General features: G+C 38.4%; 1 protein-coding gene across 5 annotated transcripts in view; it reads right to left on the bottom strand.

The window, feature by feature from the left end:
- Nucleotides 1–12732, bottom strand: part of pik3cb (phosphatidylinositol-4,5-bisphosphate 3-kinase, catalytic subunit beta) — a 71561-nt gene that overhangs the window by 42905 nt on the left and 15924 nt on the right. For 3 of the 5 annotated variants that reach the window (XM_015361018.2, XM_015361015.2, XM_015361017.2), the window contains exon 2: nt 11151–11230. Coding sequence is in view for 1 of the 5 variants with exons in the window: in XM_006637596.3 (XP_006637659.2) it covers nt 7605–7618 (14 nt within the window). In the remaining 4 variants the exon portion in view is untranslated. Of the gene's footprint in view, nt 1–7604; nt 7681–11150; nt 11231–11924; nt 12012–12732 lie in introns of those variants that run through there. The other 2 variants (XM_015361016.2, XM_006637596.3) reach the window with 2 other exon arrangements.

Here is a 12732-nt window from a genome sequence, read left to right as displayed (position 1 = left end):
AAATCTGGAGAACCAAAGGAGCAAAACAATTTAGATCCTTTTCCTCTAATATGATGAGCGCAAGGAAAAAGTTGTATCTAAGCAACTCAGTATGATGTTGTAGGGTTATTAAGATAAGTATTAACTGCAGCTTGCAAGATAGTACATAATATTTATAAATTATTTACTGATTCAACTTTGTAATGGCGTCTCAATCCAGTTTAACATCAGCTTTGTAATAATGTAAAAGGCTTTGAACAAGCCGACCTGCAAATCATGGGACAATTACTCAAGAGCTTTAATCTGCAAGAACTGGATGCCAGTGTCCAGTTAGCAAAATGACAGCAGCATTACCTACAGAAAGTATACAGACCTGCACCTTATCATATCATTGAGAGGTGCTTCTTAAAGACCACTTTTTCTCTTGTTCGAGAAGCTTTTCTGTACAGGGTAGGTACTCATTTCAAGTCATGCTCATATAGCATCCGATATCAGTACATTATGTACAGTTTTCCCCATGAGTTCTGGTCAAACAATTCCCAGACCTTTTTTTTATGGCTACTATGCTAAGCTTTGCAGTGTATTTAGGCTCCTTTAACATACTCTGTGCACCACAGAGAATGTGTAATGACTACAAGGGTTTCTGCGAACAGTAGCTTACTATCCACATTGCACAAACAACTCATCCCCCCTACAAGAGAACAGAAACCATAAGAAGTTTTAACTTCTCAATATTGTTTAATCCTATCCCCCACTTTACTGAACTGAAAAAAGGGAACACGTTAGGCTGGACAGAATGTGGAAGTACCCAGTAAAAATCACTATAACAAGGATTCCAAGAACAGAAAGATTACCAACTGATCCATTTTTGTCATAAAAGACCAGGCTAACATGTAATGGTATCTTATGCTTGCTAACTCTGACCAAAAACCTTTGAACTTCTGAACATACAGCAATTTAGCACAATATTGTTTTATATTAACACGCACCTTAATGGGAACAAAAGAAGGTTTCAGTCTCGTCAGGGATACAGACCTAAGGCATTTAAGTACAATACCTTTACAATATTAAAACTTCAAGAGCAATTTCAAGTTTAGAATTTTTCCCTCCACATTCTCCCTGCATAAACGTCACTCTGACAGAATGCTAAACAGCGCGTGCACACAGAAAAACAAAGACGTGTACAACTAGCAGAAACTTACAACTGCCTGAGCCCTAAAATGGAGATGGAGTGTGCTAAACGCAGTAAACAATACCACATTGTGTGCCGCAGACGAGTTAAAGACGCGTCCACAATAGCCTTCTGTCAAACCACAGCTTATCACGCTGTCAAACAGCAGCAATTCCAGTTACAGTACAAAAATACCTTTGTCTGACTGCTTTTCAACTGTGTCAACAGCATGGGTGAAAACTCAACAGTATATCAAACATGACCAACTATTTTTGGTCTCGGAGGCACAACTCAGAGAAAAACAAAGAAATTACTTTGTCAGGCATGCTTTTTAAAAATAAGCTAGCCAATACTTAGACTGTCCTTTGACTCTGTAAGTGCTTTATGGCTTGACAAATCTCCAACAAGCCACTCTTAGGCAGCCTATTTAATGTTCAACTTAGAGTACAAAGTGCTCTCAGTAACAGAACTATTAAATAAATAATAGAAAAGTCCCCATAGATTAACACTCTTAATGACTTAACATTTAACCTCCACCCAATCAAGATATTTTAAAGTGGGGCCCCATTACATGTCTTTGGAGTTGCAGTTTCTTAAAGTGGAGCTCGAGTGGATTGTGTCCCTCCAGCACAACCCAAAGTCACAATCATGACCAAAATGATTCCGAATGAATGCGCACTTGTAGATATCTGGCTCTGGCCTGGGGTCATTGACCTGGTCTCCTAACCTGGCTTTAGAGTCTCAGAACGGACACCTGCTGTTGTACGCGACACCACAGAAATAGCTGAAAGGCAGGACAATATCTTTAAGAATAGCCAGTGGGCCATTAGTAGAAAGTGGACTCTTAAACCCCCTTTCATTGGAATAACATGGCTGGACTCAGCCTATAAACACCTCTGTAAAACTGTTGCAATTCGGGGCACTGTGGGAAATACACCTCATGTGCGTCTCCTTCAGCGTTTTCCGGAAGTGGACAATTTTTTTTTTTAAATTAAACTCATCTCAAACCTTCACTGGATTGCACCGTTACTCCTTGCATCCCTACACACTGCTGCAACAAGACAAGCTTCTGTACTGTCCAGACTGTGGTCCGGCCTTGTACCATGACAGGTACTTGTATCTGCATCAGGCTCTGGCCTTACCGGTACTAAGCAGAAGATTGTCAACTAATGGAGAGATGAACACACGAATTTAATAATTAATTTTAGCTTGGCTAAAAACTCCTGCTTCAATTTCTACTATCCTAATAACGTATCTAACACAGAATTTCAAAATAGTTTTCTCAAATCAAGACAAACGAAAACTCAAGAAGCAAAGAAGGCTTGACAACTGCATTTTTTATTTGCCTTTTCAGTGTGGAACTTATCTCTACTAGTTCCATTGCAGCTCACATGGCGACACAGCTGCCTGTTCAAACTCAACATGAATAATTACACCAGTAAGTGGTTAATGATGAAAAAACCCCAATAAAAATAGGAATTCAACAAACACAATGGAGAGTTCATTGGTAAAGGCAGATCTGAATTTAAAGTGTAAAACATAAAATGTCCTAAAATGGACTCATGTCTTTTAAAACTTTATACTGGACTTTTTTTTCCCATTTTCTTCCAAAAGCAACACAAAAATGGGAAAAAACTGCAAAAACTACAATATCACAGGGATAATAGAGGTGTGGAAGACTACGGTTTGATGATTTTAGACACTGATTCAGAAACTCTTCACACTCTTTCCATAACAGAAAAGCACTGAATCCAAACGAGTGAAATTAGTCCTATATGAAAAGGCTGTAGTCAAATGAACTAGATCATTCATTTCCTTCTTCATTTACATGTTACACAAACAAAGGCAGGAATCGCCACACACATGAAATGTGTATGTAAAAAAGGGTTGTTTCTCCATTCCTCCGAACTTGAACTCCTAGGAAAATTAAAAAAGGCACATTACCAGAAAATGCACTTCCTTATGTCGCAAGAAACCGAAGTATTTTTTTCAAATCACCAGAAAAAATACCAATGCATTAACTAATACGAGAGCAAAATAACCTAATCAAATATTGTAGGATGGACATATCCCAAATTATTTCTTGTAAACTGATCTATAAGCTATTTTCCGCACATTTTCAGTGTTAATTGTCAGTTATATCACAGTATATGTAAAAATAAAATGCAAGAATTTTTAAAATCTTAAGAGTTAATGGAGGAGCTAGAAAGTATTGAATGACCCAAGACCATTATCAAAAATAAAACAAAATAAACACGATTGCACTCCACTGAAAACTCCATCATCCATCGAGTAAATGATGCAAACGAAACATGAGATTCACACTTACCAGCATTCAGTTTACATTCAGAGATCATTTCAGAGAAAAACATTGCAAACATTCTTTACATACACATTCTCACAACAGATTATGTCCAAGAAAGGTCTGAAAACCCCACGATTATATACAAAAGGACCATTAAATGTGTTAAATTAAATTTACTGCAGAACCTAGTAGGAAAACAACTACCATTATAAAACAATTTGAACTAACATTTCAGTGTATAAGAACTAGAAATGCCTAATTGACAAATCCAGCACTGTCAATGCAAAACGTGAAAAACAAAGTTATCCAGATACCAAGCTGCTTACTACAGTGCATGTACAATGTAGGACACCACAGCTATATTTATACACAAACCTTCTTTCAGCAACATACCAAATTACATTCTCAGACTGCTTTACATTTTTTAGTAACATCTATTGTCTTTTACTTAAACAGACATTACAAAAGCTAAAACTGCACCAGAAAGCGGACTGAAAAGCAACAAGATTAAAAGTAGAATAGTAGGAACTCCAAGGTTGTCCTGAATCAAAGTCTCCTATAAAGGGATGGAATTAATTTAGGAGTAAAGATCCAAGACCTGACCAGGAGAACCAGCCCCCAAAGCCCACAGGAAGACAGGTGAATTTGATAGCGATGTTACTTTGTAGTGCAATTATTCCGACAAAGGAATGATTGTAAAACTAGATGCGATTTCTTTTTAAGTTAAGTAGTGAACCAATGTCCTAATATAGTTCCCTCCTCCATGATCAATGAAATATCAAACGAAATTCTAATAGCAGGTAATGCTATTGCCTTAGTTCAAAAGGCCTGGAGGGTGCAATCCTACTCAGAAAAGATAGTTATTCTAACTGACTATCAGTGGCACATCTGTAGGTGCCGACTGGATTAAATGAACAACCAAAGTCTCATCCGCTATAAATATCTAAAAACAGTTCCTGGATATTTGTGCACATGCATTTAACTACAAAATCTCTCTTATAGATTCCTTCAGTGCTCACACTGCACCCCACCAAGAGCATAACAGAAAATCACACCAGGAGCTAGTGCTGGAGTCAACAGGTGTCATTTTCAAGACTAATGCACTAATCATCCACAGAATCATGGGCTTTCGCGGTGTCATTTATTCAAGAAGACAAGGCAACAGCCCAAACCCAGGACATAATGTAAAATAAAACGTTGCTTTTAGTGTGTGTTAATTTTGCAAGCCATGCATTAAAAGAAAGGCGTGTGCTGAAAAACTTTGGTGCCATAACCTAAACCAGGCTGGTTTCCTTATACACATCTTGGTTGGGATGCACTTGCTTAACTTTGTGCTTGGCATAAAAGAAGCAAGAGAAACGCCACATGCCGGTCTTAAAATACTGGAACAAATTATTTATACATTCCACTTTTAGCACAACATAATTCTAGGTCTTCCAAGCGTAGAGGAGTGACTTGCAAAGTCAAACTAACCTCTCAGGTCACAAGAATTAGCCCCGTTTCTTGGAAAACACAGTTTCAAGGAACTGGCTTGACTGTACACTCCAAACCAGCATTTGCCTTGAGCATAATTACAAACATTTAGCTCTTTTAAAGAAGCAAACCAGGTGAAAAGGGTTTAGATTGACTACAGTAAAATGGTAAAACAATCCACTTTTGTTTTTTTCCTTACTGTACATTATTTTTGGAAAAATGCGGCTTTTCATAGCAAACTGCTATATAAACAACAGATGAGGAAAAACCATGATCAAGTGATTAAAATAAACCTACGTACTCCACCAAAAGAAACCTTCAACTTCAAGCAGCAATCATACTGTATGTAAAAAGAATCTCAGACCTGTAGTTCAGAAATCAAAAAGGACAAAGGACCAAGGAGCAGCTGTAGTACTGAAAAACAGCACCACATTATAATCTTAGACATCAATCCATTGCAATCATGTTCTTAAAAAGCACCTTTCATGTGAATGTGACAGCACAAAGCATTTAACAGTTACCAGTAACTGTAGGCCAGATTAATGCCCAAAAGCCAGACCAGAAGGTCTTGGTTGAAATTGTGACACTGGATCTGTTTTCTTGATCTTGCAGCGCAGTATATTCTGTAAGCAGCAGGAAGCAAGTGCAAAGACCAACACTGAACTGAAGTGTTGGAAAGTTGGGGAATAATCTGAACTGTGGCTGAAGCCCTCTAAAAAAAGCTTATGTGACCAAGCAAGCCTCTACTCCAGAGGTTTCCTTGAACTCCAGACCATTAGGGAAGGGAAATCCAGATTACTTTACTGTAAACCCTTCTGTACATGCACCCAATTGAGAGAAGCAGAAGCCAATCAAGTATAACAACTCAGGAGTTTCTCCTAATTAGTGTTTTTTGGGTAAAAAAAAAATCCAACAAAAAAAAGCTTCCTTACAAATTGGGGGGGGGGGGGGGTACTCATCCTGTTTTTATTGTGCTTTTCTTCAGTTACAACTTTCAAAAGCACAAATTGTATTCGTGTATTCATGCACATAACTCAAAATACTTAGAAAAGAGGATGCAATTCAAGAAATCCAAGCTTACCTGCAATCTCCCAAAAAAACTATTCAGCAGGTCGTAATATGACTAAAAACGCAAATTTACAAACATGTGGCTACTTTTAATAAAGAAAACTAAGCTGACTTCTCAACAGGGAATAGAAAATGCATTCAGATATGATCTGACAACCATCTGAAATGTTTACCACCTTTGCTTTATAACCACCGTACGTGCTTAAGGCTCCTATGTCAAAGTGAAATACACTAATTCATGCAGCAGAACATTTACTTCAGGGCTCAAATTTCCAGAAAGGGAAAACACTTCTGGAGTCTGGCCTCCTCAGACCAGCCACTCCTAGTTAGCATTCAGCGAAAGAGGGCCTGTGCACCAGTGTCTTGTCCATAACAGGCAACCCTGAGCAAGCAGAAGCATGCTCAGACAGACTCTACAAATTCCACTGCTGATTATTCTGGGGCTCTTTGGTACGAGCTAAAACTTCATCTCAAACAACACATTATAAATATAATTCTAAAAACATTTATAAAAGACTAATACTCCAGCTATCCATCTGCTTAAATTGGGGTAAACACTGTAGAAAACTGGAGAAAATTCTGAAAGCAGAGGGGCACAATGTGGTTACGAAACCCCAAGGCGTACAATCACAGCGTAAGCTTATACTGAGGATTACATGGGAAAAAAAAAAATTAAACGAGGAGTGCACATAGCATTTAAAAATATCATACTGGACCTTCACCTATACATAAACAGCAAAAGATACAAAAGCAGACTCATGTTCGCAATCCCCATGTCAAACATGGCTTCAAGTAATTGTTTGAGTCCATTTCCTGAAAAAACAACAACATTTAAACGTCCAAATTATTTTTTCTCTTCATAAAACAGATTAGCATTTTTAAGACTATTGGCAAATACAGGCGGTCAAAAGCACTGTTAAAGCAATACATCCATCTTTCAGCCAATACACCAAGCTTTTATTTCAACAAATGCATGATTTTTTTTTTTTTTAAGTACAAGAAATCTACTCAGGCTAATAACTTCTTACAGCACTTTCTGTATAACACATTTTATACAGCCATTTTAAACTACAATTGGTTTGATGCCCCAAACAAATTGTAACTAAAATTATATCAATTTTTGTCAGTTTAAAAAATGCCAGAAAGCATTTTGAAAGGGGGGGGATTTTGAAGGATCTTTCAGTTCTGAGATCTATAGATCATATTGCACCATGTCAGCAGTTCCTCAAGAGTCAAACCATAATTTCCTCTTTTTCGAAACAAGAACAAACAGCATTTGGTGTACTGGAAGCATCAAGACAAGACCCTGCATAGATCCCACTCAGCCACTAACGACACTAATTAGGAAGAATTGAGAATTATGAGCTGATTACCAAGAAAAAAAAAGTGCTGCCCCCCCCACCACATCGAGTGCTCCAATGCAATTCAAAATCTTGCACAAGAAGACCTCAGACTGTTTACACGGTGAAAAGCAGCATTACAAAGGAAATGCAATCCTAAACCTGCATTCATTTCATTAAGTAACTTTTAGAAAACAAGTTAGAACCACAAACAGAAAAGGCGGCTTTATACAAGATCAAGTCAACAAGAAGTGCCGCCAGTACATACCTGGAAGCTAGCATCAGAAACTCATTCCCCTTTTTCAGCAGTCTGTTACTTTAGGGGTGGAAAAAACATGCAGTTGGTAGAATACTCAGTTAATATTTAGAGGGTTTTGCTGACCACACAAGCATTTATACTTAACGAGGGGGGGCAGCATTTACTGCAAAACCAGTTGTTTCAAGAACTTCGTTATGCAGGCTTGTAGTCACAAAATCAAAATCTTCAATAAAATCCAGGGACCTGACAGATCCTTAAAGGGGAAACTATAGACAAGCAGAATCATTCTAATAATGTATTTTCTTTACTCCTGGACAACAACCTTTCAACTAATCCAGTAATCAATGTCCTGACTAATGTCAATAAGCAGTCACCCATTAAAGGAGTTTAAAGAACAGACATTATGCTCTGAAAATGGGTATTGTCCATATTGTCAAAGCAACACCAGCTGCACTCATGTCACATTGTTAAAACTGTTGTGATGTAAGGAAATACAAGACATTAGCCACCTGCCAACAGGAAAAAAAACATGGTATCCTGTCAAACAGAAAATCTAAATTGCAGACCCAGTATTGCTACAGCTGTATATGATGCACAAGTGAATTTTTACCTTAACAATAAACTGGACTTACTTGACATTGTGTTAGTCCTCACACTCTTCAAATAAGAGGAAGAGCAGGCGAACACTTCTTTACCATATTACATAAAGTAGATTCCACTTTGAACGCAATGTGACCTAAATGTCAACTCGATGGATGACGCAATATCTTGCTGATCTGCTGTGTAGAACTACTAACATATAATGGCTGCTGCATGTCGCCCACTTCACTGGTGGATGAAGCGGGTCCCCTCCTATAGGTAAAGTGCTTCAGCACGGAAAGTGCTACATAAATGGAATTATGAATCGTTATATTTCTAAGTATTATGTACCTATTACCAGTCTGCTTTAATGACTCATGTTTCAAATCAGAAAAAAAAAGATTTAGTCACTAAATCCTACACGTACTTTGCAACCCTTTGTACAGTACATGAGTATGCAGCACTGAACTAGTGTCATTAAGTATTATTCAGAATTCTTACATAATATCAAAGGATTCATTTGTGTGGAAAAGCAGTAGTAGGAGTCCAACACAAAGTCTTAACAGATGCTTTGCTTGATTAATCATCGTCTGAGCTAAGCACCTATCGGGATCCTACTGAAACAGTCATGTCTTTCTGCTGGCACGAGAATCTTTGAGAAAAATAAGGGTGGAGGAAAAGAAAAAAAGATTCTTTACATTAAAGCAAAAGAAAATACATATTTGGAGTAAGACAAAGGCCATCAGCTAGCTCATTTAGCAGGACAGGATATCCCATAATTGTTCTGAAATAGGCACAGAAACCAGTACGTTAAACTTCATGCTGTACTTCATGTGAGAATTTCAATGGCACTATTGTGTTCTCTGGTATACAATTCCCCACAGGTGTAATTTCTTTCTGAAAAAGTGCTTTTATTTCTAGAGGAAAAGAGAGGAAGTTCCAACCAAAGCTGCAGAATCATACTGGCGTACACAACTTATAATAAAAAGGTTTGACTTAGGGACTAGATAAAAAAAACACAGTTCTTCTATACTGGTACCCATACACAGGTCACCTACCTATTTTAAATTTGAAACTAATAACTGAAGATATGCCAAACATAATCCTCATTTAACATTAGTGGTAACACTCAGTAATAAGCTAGTTGTTAAAGACTGTCCATGATGTAAAACCTATGGATCTGTACAAATAAATCAATACAATATACAACCATGTTTATAAAACAATTTAGAATGAACAGGTGGCATTTACAAACTATCCTCAATTAGCATCTCAGACATGTCTGGAGTGGTTGACTACTTACAAACCACCAATCCACAAGTCAACATACAATCTGCAGTTTTTTTACATTGAATTAGTGTGCAGAAAGCCAGTGTGAATGGCACTGCAGGGAAACTGGAGTTTGCAGTTTCCAAGATACTGGGATGAAATAAGGATCAAACCAGACTAGAATTAGATTGCTGACTCGATGGGTCATAAGAGCTGCTTTTTTCCCCACTGCCTCGCCAGAGACTTTTTAGAACATCGGATCACATTGTTGAGAGGCCCGTCTTAACCCACATAGCTTGACAAGTGAAAATGGATTCCCCCAAGAAACTGCAAATGTTGCATATGCAAATGCACCACAACTAGACGGATGCTTTATTTACAACTGCAAAACCACAGGATAACAGCAATTAACAAAACCTTCAGCTTAGCTTGATCTTAGCAAGCAGTCTAGCATCTTAGCTCTCTGAAGGCAAACGTGCAGCGCGTCCACACACACTCCATGCACTGCCTTCTCTAAAAAAACACACCCCACCACCAAATGGAAATGGTGATGTGAACTTCAAGAGGATTCCCAAGGTGATGATTCCCTTAAAACTGAGGAACATTTCAATTGAATCACAGAAGCCTACTGTGTGGACAGCAGCTCCACAGAAGACCCAACTGACGAGCCAAAGGCATCAGTCCGGGTGAACACCTGACTCGCCTTCATTCTGAGTGGTCAGCTGCCTCTCCAAAAACAAAGTGAGAGATACTTGCTCTCTCTCCTCTCTTGCAGTGATAACTTGACGAAGGCAGCTCAGTAACCTGATCTCACGATGTTGGACAGCAATAATATTTCTACCAGGGCTAAGCAATCCTGCCCCTGCAGGCTTTCTGGGTCTCTTCAACACACAAGCACCTGAAGAGCTGGGAGAGGCAGATAAATTGGCCCCCTTGAGCCTTTAATGAGCTGATTTAAACTAAGAGCTGGGTAAGAATGTGAACCTGCAGACATACTAGCCTTCCAGGCCCATGCTTACCCACCCCTGCCTTTAAAGGGCATTTTGTTCTGACTGAGCATCTTATTCCACTTCAGAGTGTGAGCAGAGCCCGCTTTACAAGACCAAGGCCGGACATTAATTCCATATTGTATTCTGCAGGGCATAAACACAAACACAGAATGCCACAGGAATAATCCAACTAGCGACAGCTAGATCTTCTGTTTACATCATTTCACCTCATTAAAGTGAAGACTGACCAGAATGAACTTAAAAGTAAGGCCATGCAAGGATATGTGGGGGGGTTAAAAATATTCCAGGCGGGTTTTAGTACACATTGTTTAGCACTATATTTTGCAGAGCACCGTGAGTGCTACAATATTCTTTTTCGGCAAAAAGCCACTCATTTTTCAAGAAATTAACTTTCCGCCCACCTTTTAAGACACTTGTACATGATCAGTAACAGCACTGTCAACTGAATTTCTAGTAGTTCATTTAAAGAATCGAAAATATTCTAAACTTTTTTTTTCCAGATCATTGAAAACTTACCAAAGAAAACGATAGTGCTAGAGTTTAAAAGAACGGCTATACCAATCTCAATATCACTGAGAAATTGCTTAGCAGCACTGTGATGCAGAAGGGAAAACACTTCTGCTGCTCTACCTCTGCATTTATACAGCAGTCCCCCTCCCCCCTTCCTTCATTCTATAATGCAGGACACATCTCTTACCTGATGTCACCTTGAGACACTTATTTCCTGTAGCACTCCTTCATATTCAGAAGATCAAGGGCAGCAGGCTTGCATAGCATCTGAAAAACACGCCAATTCAAATCAGAAATTAATTTCTAGATGGTGCAAACCCACATTCACAACTGTATATCACATCTGAATGTGTGGTTTGTGGATTCCAAGCACACTGCTCTTCTTTGAATAGCAGTATGAGCTTAATATATATATACACACACACGTGTGAAAAAAAGGCTTAAACGATAATGAACCAATTTTAAAGACACGGTTATTTCACCTGTGCTGTACTGAAGGCAGGCCTGGAAGCTTGTAGTGCAGTTCTAGTATATGCATTCAATGCACTCAGTAGCCAAGCAACTGTACAAAGCTCAAGAGCACATGCTATAGTGCTACTGCAAATACAGCAATTCATCTGCTCTCGGGAGCACTAGATTTCCTAAGTGGTGATGTCATTCCAAACATCATATAATGAATAAGCAGGACTTTTTCTCACAAACACCAAAACATCTGCTCACACTATGACATGAACAGCTATTAACCTGTACACATGTGGCTGTCCTCAAAAACAGCTGTTTGCACCGAGCAGCAAAACAATAGACTCCCAAAAAGCACTAAAGCTGCTGATTACGCATGGAGCGAGAAAAAAAAAAACATCAACATAATTATACATAGTGCTTAAAACAGGGTAAACACCATCATCGGTAGTTTTACAATTAAGGGAATTATTCAGATTTCTTGACAAGGGCCGACACTTACAAGCAAAGATACGTGCTGATTCATATTTTAAAACCAGACAGGTAACAACAATTTGCAAGTCAACAGCCCAAGGCATGAATGTTTCTCCTGTAAGAAATAACAACATTTAAACATTAACAGTGTAACTGTGCACAAGACCCACACAAGTGGAGTTCAGTATACTCCAGCTGGAAACAGCAGTCATAGATGTTGTGTACTCCTCCACATCGCACCACTAACCTTTAGCATTCAGTTTCCTCCAGTTCCCAAATTTTTGGGCTTACACAAACATTGAAGAAATTAATGGGTAATTAGAAATCAGTGCTAAACATACTTCAGAGTGATGTATCTACTGTTACTGCCCATTCAAGACTTATCTTTTTGTCTTGTAATTCTCCCCCCCAATATGTATTTTTCAGAATAGCTGGGTCAGTCACAGATTTAATAAAACTTAACCAGTCACACTGTAAATAAACGAATGACAAACGTCTCCGAAATTTGAAGTGGCAAGCAGGTCTTCTTTCTCAATTCCTTAGCTGGGCTTATTTATATATTGTGTATTAGTGAGGAAATTATTCTAAACTTTCTCCCCCTGCAACAGCTTAGAAGTTCTGCTGACAGACTGGAGGAAATTGAATGCTAGAACACAGCCATCCACTGCATATCTAAAGGGGTTAAAACAATCGTCTATGCTGGGAATATTAACAGGTTTATTTCTTCTTCCTGTAAAAGGATTAGTTAAAACTGCACTACCATCATGTTCTTTAAAAACTACAAATGTACTTTTTTTATGCACCTCAAGCTTCATGTTATCTGTGCAATTTTGCTT

The sequence above is a fragment of the Lepisosteus oculatus genome, chromosome 13 (genome assembly GCF_040954835.1).
Source record: "Lepisosteus oculatus isolate fLepOcu1 chromosome 13, fLepOcu1.hap2, whole genome shotgun sequence".
NCBI lineage: Eukaryota > Metazoa > Chordata > Actinopteri > Semionotiformes > Lepisosteidae > Lepisosteus > Lepisosteus oculatus.
Note: the sequence above shows the minus strand (reverse complement) of the source record. Positions and strands in the feature narration are given on the sequence as shown.